Consider the following 12414-nt stretch of genomic DNA (forward strand, 5'->3'; position numbering starts at 1 on the left):
GATCCCCTATAGCAGGGGTGTCAAACTCAATTTCATTGAGGGCCGCATCAGCATTGCGGTTGCCCTCAGGGGGCCGGGTGGGTATGGCCAGGGTGGGCGTGGCCTACTGGGTGGGCGTGGCTAGAGTGCATATGGCCTACTGGGTGGGCGTGGCCAGCTCTACATCGTTCGCATCAAGGGTGCCTATGGGGGCCCGGGCAGGAGTGGGACAGATCTGAGGGTCTCTGGCAGAAGGAGGGTCTCTGGGCCAGGGCCAAGGCAGTGGGGGCCATTCCCTCACTGTTTCCAGGATGGCTTCGCGGGCCGCATGCAACCACTTCGCGGGCCAGATCTGGCCCCCGGGCCTTGTGTTTGACATGTCTGCCCTATAGTCACTCTTTCTTCTGGAAGAGAGTCACCTGAACTGTGAATTGCTTGGAAAATAAATTTGATAAACAAACAAAAACAAACCCTTCCTGTAATCTTTCAGAAGATTTGGCTACTTGGTTCAATTTAGCTCCCAACTCCATTATTCCCCATCAGAAACTGTCATATATTGAAATGGCACCACGTACACAAAACCAGTTTTGAAGCACCGATGTCATTCTTAAACCAGATAATAATTTGAAAACCTTAATTTTGAAAACAAAAGAAATTGATCAATATTCTGAAATAGCCATCTTGCAAGTTTTATTTGGGTATGGAAAAAAACACCTGAGAGATCATAGAAATTCCAGAGAATCAGCAATGCGGTATCTCAAATGTTCTTTTTATATTAAAAAAAACAACAACCTTAAACTTCATCATACAAGCTTCTATGTGTTCTGTAGCAGTTTTAGCACCATACGTGGCCCAATGTTTTGATGCAGCATTTGTTCCAGACAACTAAAGTCTTCGGTATATTATCCCAAATATTCCAGGCTTTAATCCCTGTTATCCCAAAAATTTTATGTGACAGGAACACAGTGGGGCAATTTTATTATTTTTTTCTCTGATTAGAAAATGGAATTCAAGGAAAACATGTCAACTCAAAGCGTGCTTGAAACAGTACCTCTTACAGGAGAAATGTTTGGTTTCAAGAGAAAAACACCATAGAAACTCCGTGAATACATGCATTCATTCTGTTAAAGGTTCATTTCAAAGAGAGAAACAAAAAGGGGGGAAAAATGAGAGTCTGAAATTTGTCTTTCCCATTTCCCCCCCCCCTTAAAGCTACTTTGTATGCATAGTCAGAGATAAATCCAGACAGCCAATATCTTCCTGAAAGCAGATCTGTTTACGAGAAGTAATTTACACTCAAAACCCAACTTTGAGACACTGCTCGATTCAAGGCAGCCCGTGACCTGTTTCAGAGATATATTAATTTTTGAATCAATGGGAAATAATTAATGTGTTCGGTGTTTCTGCAATTTAGGCCTTCTGACACTGTAACACTGTTAGCTTCAAGGCCTGGGTCCCAGCTATTGGATTGAACTTCTTTTTCTCTCTGGCATTACTAAAGTTAATTCTAGATCTCCTGGCTGCTAATGCCTTTTAAGAGTTTCCAATGACAGAGGAAATGAGTGATTGCTAATTGCAATGGAGTTCATGCAACAGCGGAAATCTGATAACGGAGGCCTTGGCTAACATTAACACCATCTTGGTGATTTGAGCTCTTCGATATGATTATAGCTAACAGCTCGACTGCGGCGGGACCATGCTGTTGCTTCTCCTCCCTCCCATCCCCTTCTTTATGCCCTGAATCTTATTGAAAAGTTTAGCCGCATACCTGTACAACGCTGCTGTAATCAGGAATGTCTTCTGGCACGGTAGCTTCATAACTGCTCTGGAGAAAGATGGGTCGGTTGTCATTAACATCCAGCACCGTGATATGAACAGTTGCAGTGCCAGTCCTCCTATTCCCCGTGGGGCCATTATCTGCGAGAACAAAACACTCTGGGTCATCTCCTAACATTCAGAAGAAAAGCTCTGTCACTTCCACTGATTGCGTAATGACCAATCATAGGACATTCTAAAGAAAATAAGGGTGAAAAGGCTTCTGTCCACCATCTTCATTTAAAATAATTTCTGAGCCATTACTTTCTAAGAGTTGTCAGGCTCCCAGAGTCCAATTAGCTTTTCTAGGTAGGTACTTACGTAGGATTGGGCCAAATGTTTATGTCTGCAACAGAGTTTCTCAGTCTTGGCAACTTTATGATGTGAGGACTTCAGCATCACATCTTAACAGTTGCCAAGGTTGGGAGATGCTGGTGTATAAAATTCGGCAAAGCTTGTTAAGTCTGGCTGGAATATCAATGAGCAAAAGTACCAGGAAAAGAGAACAAGGATAACGCAGGGTGAAGGTAGCATCTAGCAAACATTGTCAGCTTTTTTTTACCTCCATCAAAAAATAACTTGTATTACATTGTATCTGAAGTATTGTTGCTTAATTACTTCTAATTCTTCTTAATCTGAGAGACATCTTTAGACCAGGATTGATACTCTGCAGTGCAATAACTACTTCTTTGAGTTCTTATAAACTAATGCTTGCGTCTGTCAACTTGTTAGCCTTTTTTTCAACTGCTTCTGATTTTTAGAATGCAAGATCTCTATTTTACTGTGATTTTGGCTATGTTTTTGTATCTTGCCTGATAGGATTTATATTTTGTGCATTATATATATTGTGTGCGCGCACGCACGCACGCGCGCATGCACACGCACACACGCGCACACACACACACACACAGTGTGGTGCTCAGAATGGTAAATTCTGTTGAATTGTTGAATGAATTTTCCCCTGCAACGAATACTGCATTCTGAATGGCATAAAATATTTCATAAATATGTGTTACATGGGAAATATCATAGAGATTAAAATAAATAATTCCTATGACTGTGTGTTTCCCCCTAACTAATCTACATTCAAACATGGCGCGTGGCTGGTAGTTCACTTATATTTCAGCCCACAATATGCTGAAGAGTATTTTCCTCAACAAGTTCTTGAAACAGAAACTACGCCTCGTAGAAACCCACAAAGAGGTTCTTTTCCAGAATAATAGATAAAAATTTATGACTCATCCAGGATAGTCTGAAGATCAGTAAAAGCCAATTTTCTCTTTCTGAAAAGTTCAGAAAACTATACTACCAATTTGCAAATTAGGCCCTTTTTAGACAAATTCCTTGCCCCAAAAGCTGAAATTTGAGTTCTTAAGAGAAGGATGAAGAACAGACATGCTTACCAATGGCTTCAAGGATAAGGCTGTAGAATTGCATGCTTTCTCTGTCCAGGTTGACAACTGTTCTAACTATACCATCCCTAAAGCCAACGCTGAATTTTCCATCCTGGTTCCCACCTGCAAAGAAAAAATAATAATAGAAAGAAGAAAAGAACGGCATGATTTTTATCTACATAAGCATACATCTATGTGCATTTTATTTGGAATTATTAACTGTGCAGCTAAGAAATCGAGATATTAACGTGCCAACATGGTTTCTCCATGTATGTGCTTACAACTGTAGGACTGACACTGTCACCTTATATAAATGGGACAGGAAAAATGCTCAGGATTCCTGCCCTCAACCAACTTCAAGTGAGTTGGCTTCAGTTTTCAAACTGTCAGCACTTCAGCCTTCTGTCTTTCTGCCCTACAGCCTGTCCTTTGCAACAAGAAATTGGTCTGAAGCATTTTGCAGTATCTACCCTTGTGAATAAAATTATGAAACATTTGCCTAAGAAATACAAAGTCATTTAATGGTGAATTATGTGGAAGAAAAATGAACTCCCAAACCATTTTCAAGCTAATACTAATAGGTACATGATACAGAAAGAAAATTCAGCCTGTACGCTAACTTCTATAGCCTAAATTAAGGAGGAATCTCATTTTAAATAATGCATCTCAAAATGAATTGTTTTAGTTAGACAAAAGTGAAACTGCAGATTTATTGTATTAAGACAATTTAAATTGTCACGGGTCAGGAATTGTCATGGAAATTACATTCTATTGAAATCAAACTATTGGCCTATTTAATCCACGAGTACGGATATTAATTCCAATCCACAGGAGGAATTTCTGAAGCCTTCCTGGAAAAGCTATAGACCGAATCTGGGAATTGCAGATGCTCCATCTCATGCCTTTTTCCTTTTTCATCCAAGTTAACCCTCTTGATCCCTGAATTTATATAATTTATATAATAAGTGAAGAACAAAAATCTTAGGTGTCATTTGGGGGTCTGGGCAGCAGAGGGCAAAGGCAGACAACATTTCAAGACTTTGAAAATAATGCATTTATAATTTCAGAGATCTACTGTAAATCCCACAAACGATGCAAGCACAGATAGTCCACCTTACAGTGAGAACCAGCTAAAGAACATTTATCCAATTAAAAGCATGTACTTTTATGTCTCACTGGTTTCAACAAAGGAGAGATCATAGAAGCCAACTTCTGATCACCAATCAGCCATGTCCAAATGCTTCTTTGGTGTCAAGCACCAGCCAGTTTTTCAAAGGTTTAGTAACTTTTGCTATTTTTTCTGCTGTTCAGAAATGGTGGGAGCAAGCCTGGATGATCAATAAACATTGCAGGTGGCAATAGATAATAGCATACCACACAATACTTTGTTTGGTGGATCAAATCTGGGCAAACCAGCACTACATTTTTAATCTCTTCCTCTAAAACACTGGGGCTTAACATTTATTTCAGAATATATCATTAAATGTGAAACAAGTAATCTTTTTAATGTACGTTATGCAATGTGTAGAATAGACAAGATCTTTGAAGAATGGGCTTTCACTTAATAGCTCAGATCCTATAACACCTGATTATTATCCTGAATGGCCTAAATGAAGTTATAAAATTAAAAATTAAAATATATGCACAAAATGAAATTGTACACAAGAGAGAGGAGAAGTCTCCTTTATTATTTCACTATCCAAAAGGTTTTATCTATCTATCTATCTATCTATCTATCTATCTATCTATCTATCTATCTATCTATCTATCATCTATCTATCTATCTATCTATCTATCTATCTATCTATCTATCTATCTATCTATCTATCTATCTATCTATCTATCTATCTATCTATCTATTTAAAAACATATTTTCAAATAGGCACAAAGTATCATGGCCAAACAAAACCATTTCATATATTCTGCGACTGGAATCATGTAAATCTAAAAAAAAAACCAGGCCTAAAATGAAACACGATCTGCTGTAAGAATGCATGTTTAGAATGGAACTTTAGATCTTTTCGGCGTCTACATCTGAATTTAACATACCTGGCTACACCTCAACAAACAACTGCAAATGAATTCAGCCACAATGCCTTCTTCAAACTGTCACATTCACATTCAGCAGACATAAGGCAGCTGATGACTCTTTCAGTCTGATGAGGCATAGATAATTCTCAGGAGCAAACAACCCAAAACAGTTCTGCTATCATTTGCAAAACATTATAGGAAAATATATGCAAATCTCCATGCAAATTAGCCTTGAAAATGGCAGGATGAAAGCCTCCACTTGCTGAGAGAGATTTACTTCCCCTAATGCTTTGCACCGATGCTCTCACGATTCTGGCGGGTAAGAGAACAGACTATTGTCAATGGAAGATGTTGCCTCCCCTGTCAAGTTATGAGCAAAGAGATGGATTGGCAGAAGCTCCACTTTGCAAGAAAAGAATCAGATGATGGTTCTCTCGGAAATAAATTAAGGCACGCATCGGGGGGGGGGGAAGTGTCCCTGCAATCAGGTCCCTTCGTATGGCCTATTAACAGGACTGTATAACTTTGTACATGTTTCTCTTCATACATTCTTTCTTTTTCCTCTTGGATCTCTGTACTGTAAACCCATGAAACATTTTTAAAACGACTGAATAACTTGTCGGCACCATATCCCAAAACTCTGGGATACGGCGAGATATGGATTCATGAATATATCAAAGAGATTCTAAGTCAATCTTGAAACTGAAGTAAAGACCAGTACAGACTCTGTATTGACCCTACAAGACATCAGTTCAAACATTCTTAAAAAGACTGAATAACTTGTCAGCACCACCCCTCAAACCTTCGGGATATGGCGAGATATCAATCTGAAATAAAAACAGCAATAAAGACAGAACTAAGTGGCTTCTGTTATGTGTCACCTGTGAAGCGGGTGGCTTCTTAGCCCGAAGGTGTGGAAGCTCATACCTGTGATGAAATAACTAAGTTCAGCATTGAGGCCCATATCCGTGTCAGTACAATTCAGACGGACCACTTTGAAGTCGCGTGGTATATTTTCCAGAAGCGACACATTGTAGACAGCTGGGAAGAAGGTAGGGTTTTCATCATTCACATCTAAAACTATAAGAGAGAATTTGATCAAATTTCATTCCGGGGCGCTATAGAAGTACTCTCTTGTCTTCCTTAAAGAACCTACAACCAGCTATACAGCAGTTACTGCCAAATTACTTTTATTAGGTAGGTACTGTATGTCTTTATTATTTTTTTATGGTCAAAGACCAGGAAAGTGGCTACAACATTATATAAAAGCAAGCTAAATTAAAGGAAGAACAGATGTGTGGACTTATAGCTCCCTAAATTCCCCAGGTAGCACATGTCTTAAAGTTGCTAGGTTTGAAAAACGCTCAGCTGCAGAGCTGAAAGGGGAAAGGGAGGGAATGAACTAACAGAGATTGCAGTCTTTTAGGCCAGGGATCCTCAAACATGGCCACTTTTAAGACTTGTGGACTTCAACTCCCAGAATTCCCCAGCTAGCCATGCTGGCTAGGGAATTCTGGGAGTTAAAGTCCACAAGTCTTAAAAGTGGCCATTTTTGAGGACCCCTGTTTTAGGCCATTGAACTGTTTGGCTGCACTAGAATTTCTGGAGTGAGAGAGCGAGCTAGAGAAATGAGAAGTAAGTTGAAAAATAAAGTGATAAAATAGGAAAACATAATAAACATATTTATACTAGTAATATTAACTCAGATAGAAAATGATGTACTATATACGATTATAATATGATATATTATTCCAGATGTTGGAGACAGTTTGGTGTAATGGTTTTGATGCTGGACTAGTAAATGGAAGACCTAGGCCATCCTTAAGCATAGAAGTTGGCTGGGTAAGTTTGGGCCAGTTACTCTCTCTCAGCCCAACCCATAACTCAAGGTGATTATCCTGTGCAAAACAGAAGGAGGAAACATTATGAATACCACCCAGAGTTGCAAAAAATAAAGATAGAAATTTAACCCATAAATGCAAAGAAATTCTTCCTTTCTGGAACAGTCTGAAGTAACTTCCTGCCATAATTTATACTGGTGTTTCTCAAACTAAGCAATTTTTAAGATTTGTGGACTTCAGCTCCCAGAATTCCCCGACCAGCATAAAGTCTACATATCTTAAAGTTGCCAAGTTTGTGAAACACTGATTTGTATGATTTTATTATTCATATCCAGGCTAACTCAGGACACATGGCACATTTTGTTTCTCCAAGTCTGGCTGTATTTGAGCCAACTGAGAAGGCACTAACCCACAAATGATGCTCTACTGACTCAGCTAATGCACTGAAAATGATTTAGAGCTATTAGAACAAGAAAGAAATCCCTGTGCAAGCTTTGGAGAACCACCCTCCCCACTCACTCATGCATATTTAAAATATGATATAGTCATGATATTGAGCCAGCCTTCAGAGTGCTTCAGTCCATCAATCACCTCTGACTGTGAGGGTGCTAGTAGAACTTTTGGATGGTTCCCCTGCATCGCTTGCTACTACCCTCAAGTAGTATTCAGCAATTCTTTCCCTGTCTAGAATAGTGGTGGAGTTGATAAGACCAGTCTTGCTGTTGATGACAAAGTCCATCCTGGGCATGCCCACCTGCATGCGATATGTCACTTGGCCATTCAAGTCCTTGTCAAGATCTATGGCCACCACCTAGGACACAAAGCACAAGACTTTGAGGAACATATTCTGCTGAAAAGAAAACCACTTTTTTTTAAAAAAAGTCTAGTGTTAGCAATTTATTTTCTTGAGACAACTGGTAGCAGTTCTCAACATTTTCTTTTATGGAGCCACTACACCAGCATTGAATATTTTTTTTAATGGAGCATCATGGAAGCCGGCTTTTTCAAACAGTGGTAGTTCTGTGTTCATCATTAATTGTTTCTGGGAGGTGAGACAAGTACTAAAAGTGATGATTACCAAACATGTAACCCCTTTGTTTAAGCTGGGAAGAACTTTCTATCTGTCCCTTTTCCTATGTCAGCAACCTTCCTGGCATGGCCAACTTCCTGTCCATCCTCGATGGCTGTCCCCTTCTTCCTGTCACAGCACATCAAGTACCAAACAATCAGTACAACACATTTTGTTGTGTGTACAACAACATTTTTGCATCAAAAAGAGTCTAGCACAGGGGTGTCAAACTGCTGGCCCAGAGGCCGGATGCATCATAGCGAAACCCCGCCCACCCCCACTGCCGGCAATGGCAAAAAAGTCACGATACATTGCGACATGTCACGTGACGTTGTGAGTTTGACACCCTCTGATCTAGTACCAAATTTGATGAGTTTTGAAGCAGTTAAGTACCAAGGTATCACTTTATGTTTAATGTAATCTTGGCAAACAAGAGTGAACCTTATCTATCACTAGATATAAAACTCACTGCTATTTTTAATTTGTCAGGCTAATTCACAGTATATTTACTTGCATTAAGTGTAATAGTGATACTATTAAATTATTTTTATTTTTTTCCACCCACTCCTACCATAGCTGAATTTTGCATTACAAAGCTTAATGAAATGGTGTTCAAATAGTAGATTGGGAAGCAACCCGAGGGGCTTTTATAAATTATTACTGACATTTAAATCTCTTGCTTACTTTTAAATATAGGAAATAAATTTAAGCATAAGTTAGATGATAATAAAAGACACAATTCAACTATGATAGGAAAGAGGATATTATCCAAAGCAAGGTAATGACAAAACAAACACAAAATGTTAGCAGTGTTGATTCCTGACATTTAATCAGATTTTCCTGAATAAAGTTGAGAAAAAATTTCTTAATGTATACTCCCTCTGGAGGGTGGACTAACTCCTGTGGATGAACGAGGGTTTAGCCCACTATCGTAGTATTTTTCAATCTTAGCAATTTTAAAGTGTGTGAACGTAAACTCCCAGCATGCTGACGGGGAATTCTGGGAGTTGCAGTCCACACACCTTAAATTTGTTGACGTTGAGAAAAACTGTGCTATCCAGCTGCTGCTTCATCATTATCTTTAACTCTCCCAACTTCTTCCTGATCTTACCCTACAAAATGGAAAGATAATATCAAAAGAAACAGCATCTGATCATTTAATCCTCGACTTGCAACTATTTGTTTAATGACCGCTTGAAGTTACAACTGGAAAAGGTGACTTATGACTGTAGCGTCCCTGCAGTCACATGATAAAAATCCAGGCCCTTGGCAACCAGCATGGAAATAGGAAGGTTGCAGTGTCCCAAGATCATGTGATTGCCATTTGTGACCTTCCCAGCTAGCTTCCGGGAAGCAAAATCAGTGGGGGTAAGCTGGATTCACTTAATGACCATGGCAAAAAGGTTGTAAAATCAGACACGACGCACTTAACAACCACCTTGCTTAGCAATGGAAATTCTGATCCCAGTTGTGGTTGTAAGTTGAGGACTACCTTGTAATCAAACTGCTGAGAAGAAAATGCCCTATCACTAATCCGATTTTAACATAGATCAAACTATGCTCCTCAGTCTTTTAGTTAGCATATACTTAAAGACTCACTTGGAAGACAGATGACCCTGCTGGAAGACCCTCAGGAATCTCAGTGATAAAAGGCAAGTTCTGGAAGGTGGGATCATTGTCATTAAGGTCCAGTAAGTTTACAAACACAGTGGCACTGCTTGTGGCCCGTAATGGTGGCCTCCCACCTGCAGGGGTCAGAAAAGTCACAAAATCAATCGCACCAGGACCTTTTCCATTGAAACCTGTTAAAGCAGGGGTCTTCAAACTTGGCCCTTTTATGACTTGTGGACTTCAACTACCAGAATTCCTCAGCCAGCGTGCCTGGCTGAGGAATTCTGGGAGTTGAAGTCCACAAGTCATAAAAGGGCCAAGTTTGAAGACCCCTGTGTTAAAGAGACTTTTTAGGACAGGGGTTTTCAAACTTGGCCCTTTTATGACTTGTGGACTTCAACTCCCAGAATTCCTCGGCCAGCGTACCTGGCTGAGGAATTCTGGGAGTTGAAGTCCACAGGTCATAAAAGGGCCAACTTGGAAGACCCCTGTTCTAGGAAACTGTCATAGTGAACCATCTTAAAATGAAGTGGAAATCTTCAAGGATTAGGTAGTCTTGGGAAATGTCAAAAAATTCAATTACACTAGACCACAAAAGCAGAATTTAGAAAGCAGCACTTTTAAAGAAATACCCATTTCAAAACCCTGTAATATGTGAGAGAAAAGCCAAATTTTATCAACAATATACAATAGATACGTCAAAGTAAATCCTAGCAAAAACCATAACGAAGCAGCTAATATAACTTAAACGTACGATCAGTGACAGAGACCACAATCTTCCTCATGAGCTCAGCTTCTTGGGGGTTTGGATTTTCTCGGTCCAACACAACCCCTGTTGTCCGAATCTTCCCTGTGGTGCTATTAAGGCTGTAAAACTTATTTGGTGGTCTGATGCTGTAGACAAGGGAACCATTTTCTGCCAGGTCTGGATCAAAAGCTACCACCTACAGAAATCAGAAAGGTGTGCTTTATTGGTATATGAAGAATTTTTTTTATTAAAGAGTTTTACAAAAACAAAATTTTACAATATATCCCCAAATCCCTCCCACCCCTAACCCACCCACTTCCCAGAGCTAAATACAGGATTATAGTTACAATAATCATATTCTAAATAAAAATTATGCATAATATACAATTAACCAAATTCATAATGTGCTTTAACTCCCCTTTAACATAACTACAAACAACGTACCAATAACAATATCCCACTAAAATCTACTCATAAGCTAAATGGAACTTTTTAGTCCCATATTTGTTCTGAATATAATTTATCCATCTCCTCCAAACTGAAATATATCTTTCCTGTGAATGATCTTTCAAATAAGCAGAAATCTTAGACATTTCTGCAAGATTCGAAACTTTAAACACCCATTCTTCTATAGTGGGCGGTATATGAAGAAATTTTAAACAACCTTTTTCATTTCTTGAGCATTTGTTTCAATTATGAAATGGAAATGCTTAGGATACAAGCATCACTTGTAATCTCGTTGAAGCTGTAAAACTCAAATCTACCACATGCCTGGCTGAGGAATTCTGGGAGTTGAAGTCCACAAGTCATAAAAGGGCCAAGTTTGAAGACCCCTGATCTAGTGGCTACCCAATCTATGCAATCTAGGAAACTTTATAATTATAGAAGAAAAATGAACTTTCCTTCTACCTCATCACGTTCCTTCTGAAACTTGACAAATTTAAAGTGTTCAAGACCCTTGGGTGTTTGAGATGTACGACTAATTCATTGCCAGTCCAAAAACATTCCACAGCTATTCTTCCTTAATGTTTTTCAATAGTGAGAAAATGATGTAAGAAGTATTGAAGGAAGATGGAATAATTATAAAGGAAAGATGAGGGCACCTAAGCTTTTCCTAATAGTCAGTGATTGGAGTGAAGCAAACGCAGAATGAATGTCTTATCCACAAGAACCCTCATGTGATCAGGAAATATTAAAATACTTCTTTTATGATTTTATTTATTTATTTATTTATTTAATTTGTATACCGCCCTTCTCCCGCAGCAATACTAAAAATCGGGAGAAGAGAAAATTCTACCAAGAATAAAAATCACAGCATTTTAGTATCAGCTCATCTGACAAGAAACTGCTATTTGGGATATTAAAGAGCATCCTTCAGTTATATATTGCAGTGTATTTAAATATTCATCAATTTGCACTAGCAGTGAGGACTAAACAAGCTTACCCATCAAGCAAAGAATTCCTGAACTGCTTTCTAGTGCAAATACATTCACAGCAGGTCCACTGTTGGAATTTATACATGCATGACAGATCTGGTATTATATTTGTGCAGATCTTCAGGAACAGTTTAAATTAGGGAGTGTGGCACAGACTCACTTAAAACTCTGAAATACAGCCGCTTCTTACAAGGAATGGTAAACTTCTCGAGAATGAAAATTAAGTCTCTGAAATAAATGAGTGCGTTTTTTCTATCAATGTTTATTTTTAACTATGGTATCATCCTGGACAATCGGTTCACTAAATTAAATTCATAATGGGAGGTGTAAGTCCCAAATAAATGATCTCAGGGTGGATTCATTCGACCCATTATAGCAGACATGTCAAACACAAGGCCCGGGGGCCGGATCCGGCCCGCGAAGTGGTTTCATGTGGCCGGCGAAGCCATCCTGGAAACAGTGAGGGAACGGCCCCCACTGCCTTGACCCT

The 12414-nt window shown here is 39.1% G+C and overlaps 1 protein-coding gene across 1 annotated transcript in view; it reads right to left on the bottom strand.

Moving 5' to 3' along the window:
- CDH23 (cadherin related 23) overlaps nucleotides 1–12414 on the bottom strand; it is a 390425-nt gene that overhangs the window by 174530 nt on the left and 203481 nt on the right. The window contains exons 15-20 of the mRNA XM_081328216.1: nucleotides 10495–10684; nucleotides 9729–9874; nucleotides 7652–7871; nucleotides 6147–6299; nucleotides 3198–3311; nucleotides 1748–1896 (exon numbers count right to left, since the gene is read on the bottom strand). Of these exons, the coding sequence (XP_081184342.1) occupies nucleotides 1748–1896; nucleotides 3198–3311; nucleotides 6147–6299; nucleotides 7652–7871; nucleotides 9729–9874; nucleotides 10495–10684 (972 nt within the window). The remainder of the gene's footprint in view (nucleotides 1–1747; nucleotides 1897–3197; nucleotides 3312–6146; nucleotides 6300–7651; nucleotides 7872–9728; nucleotides 9875–10494; nucleotides 10685–12414) is intronic.

The sequence above is a fragment of the Vipera berus genome, assembly GCF_964194415.1.
Source record: "Vipera berus genome assembly, chromosome: 5".
Lineage (NCBI taxonomy): Eukaryota > Metazoa > Chordata > Lepidosauria > Squamata > Viperidae > Vipera > Vipera berus.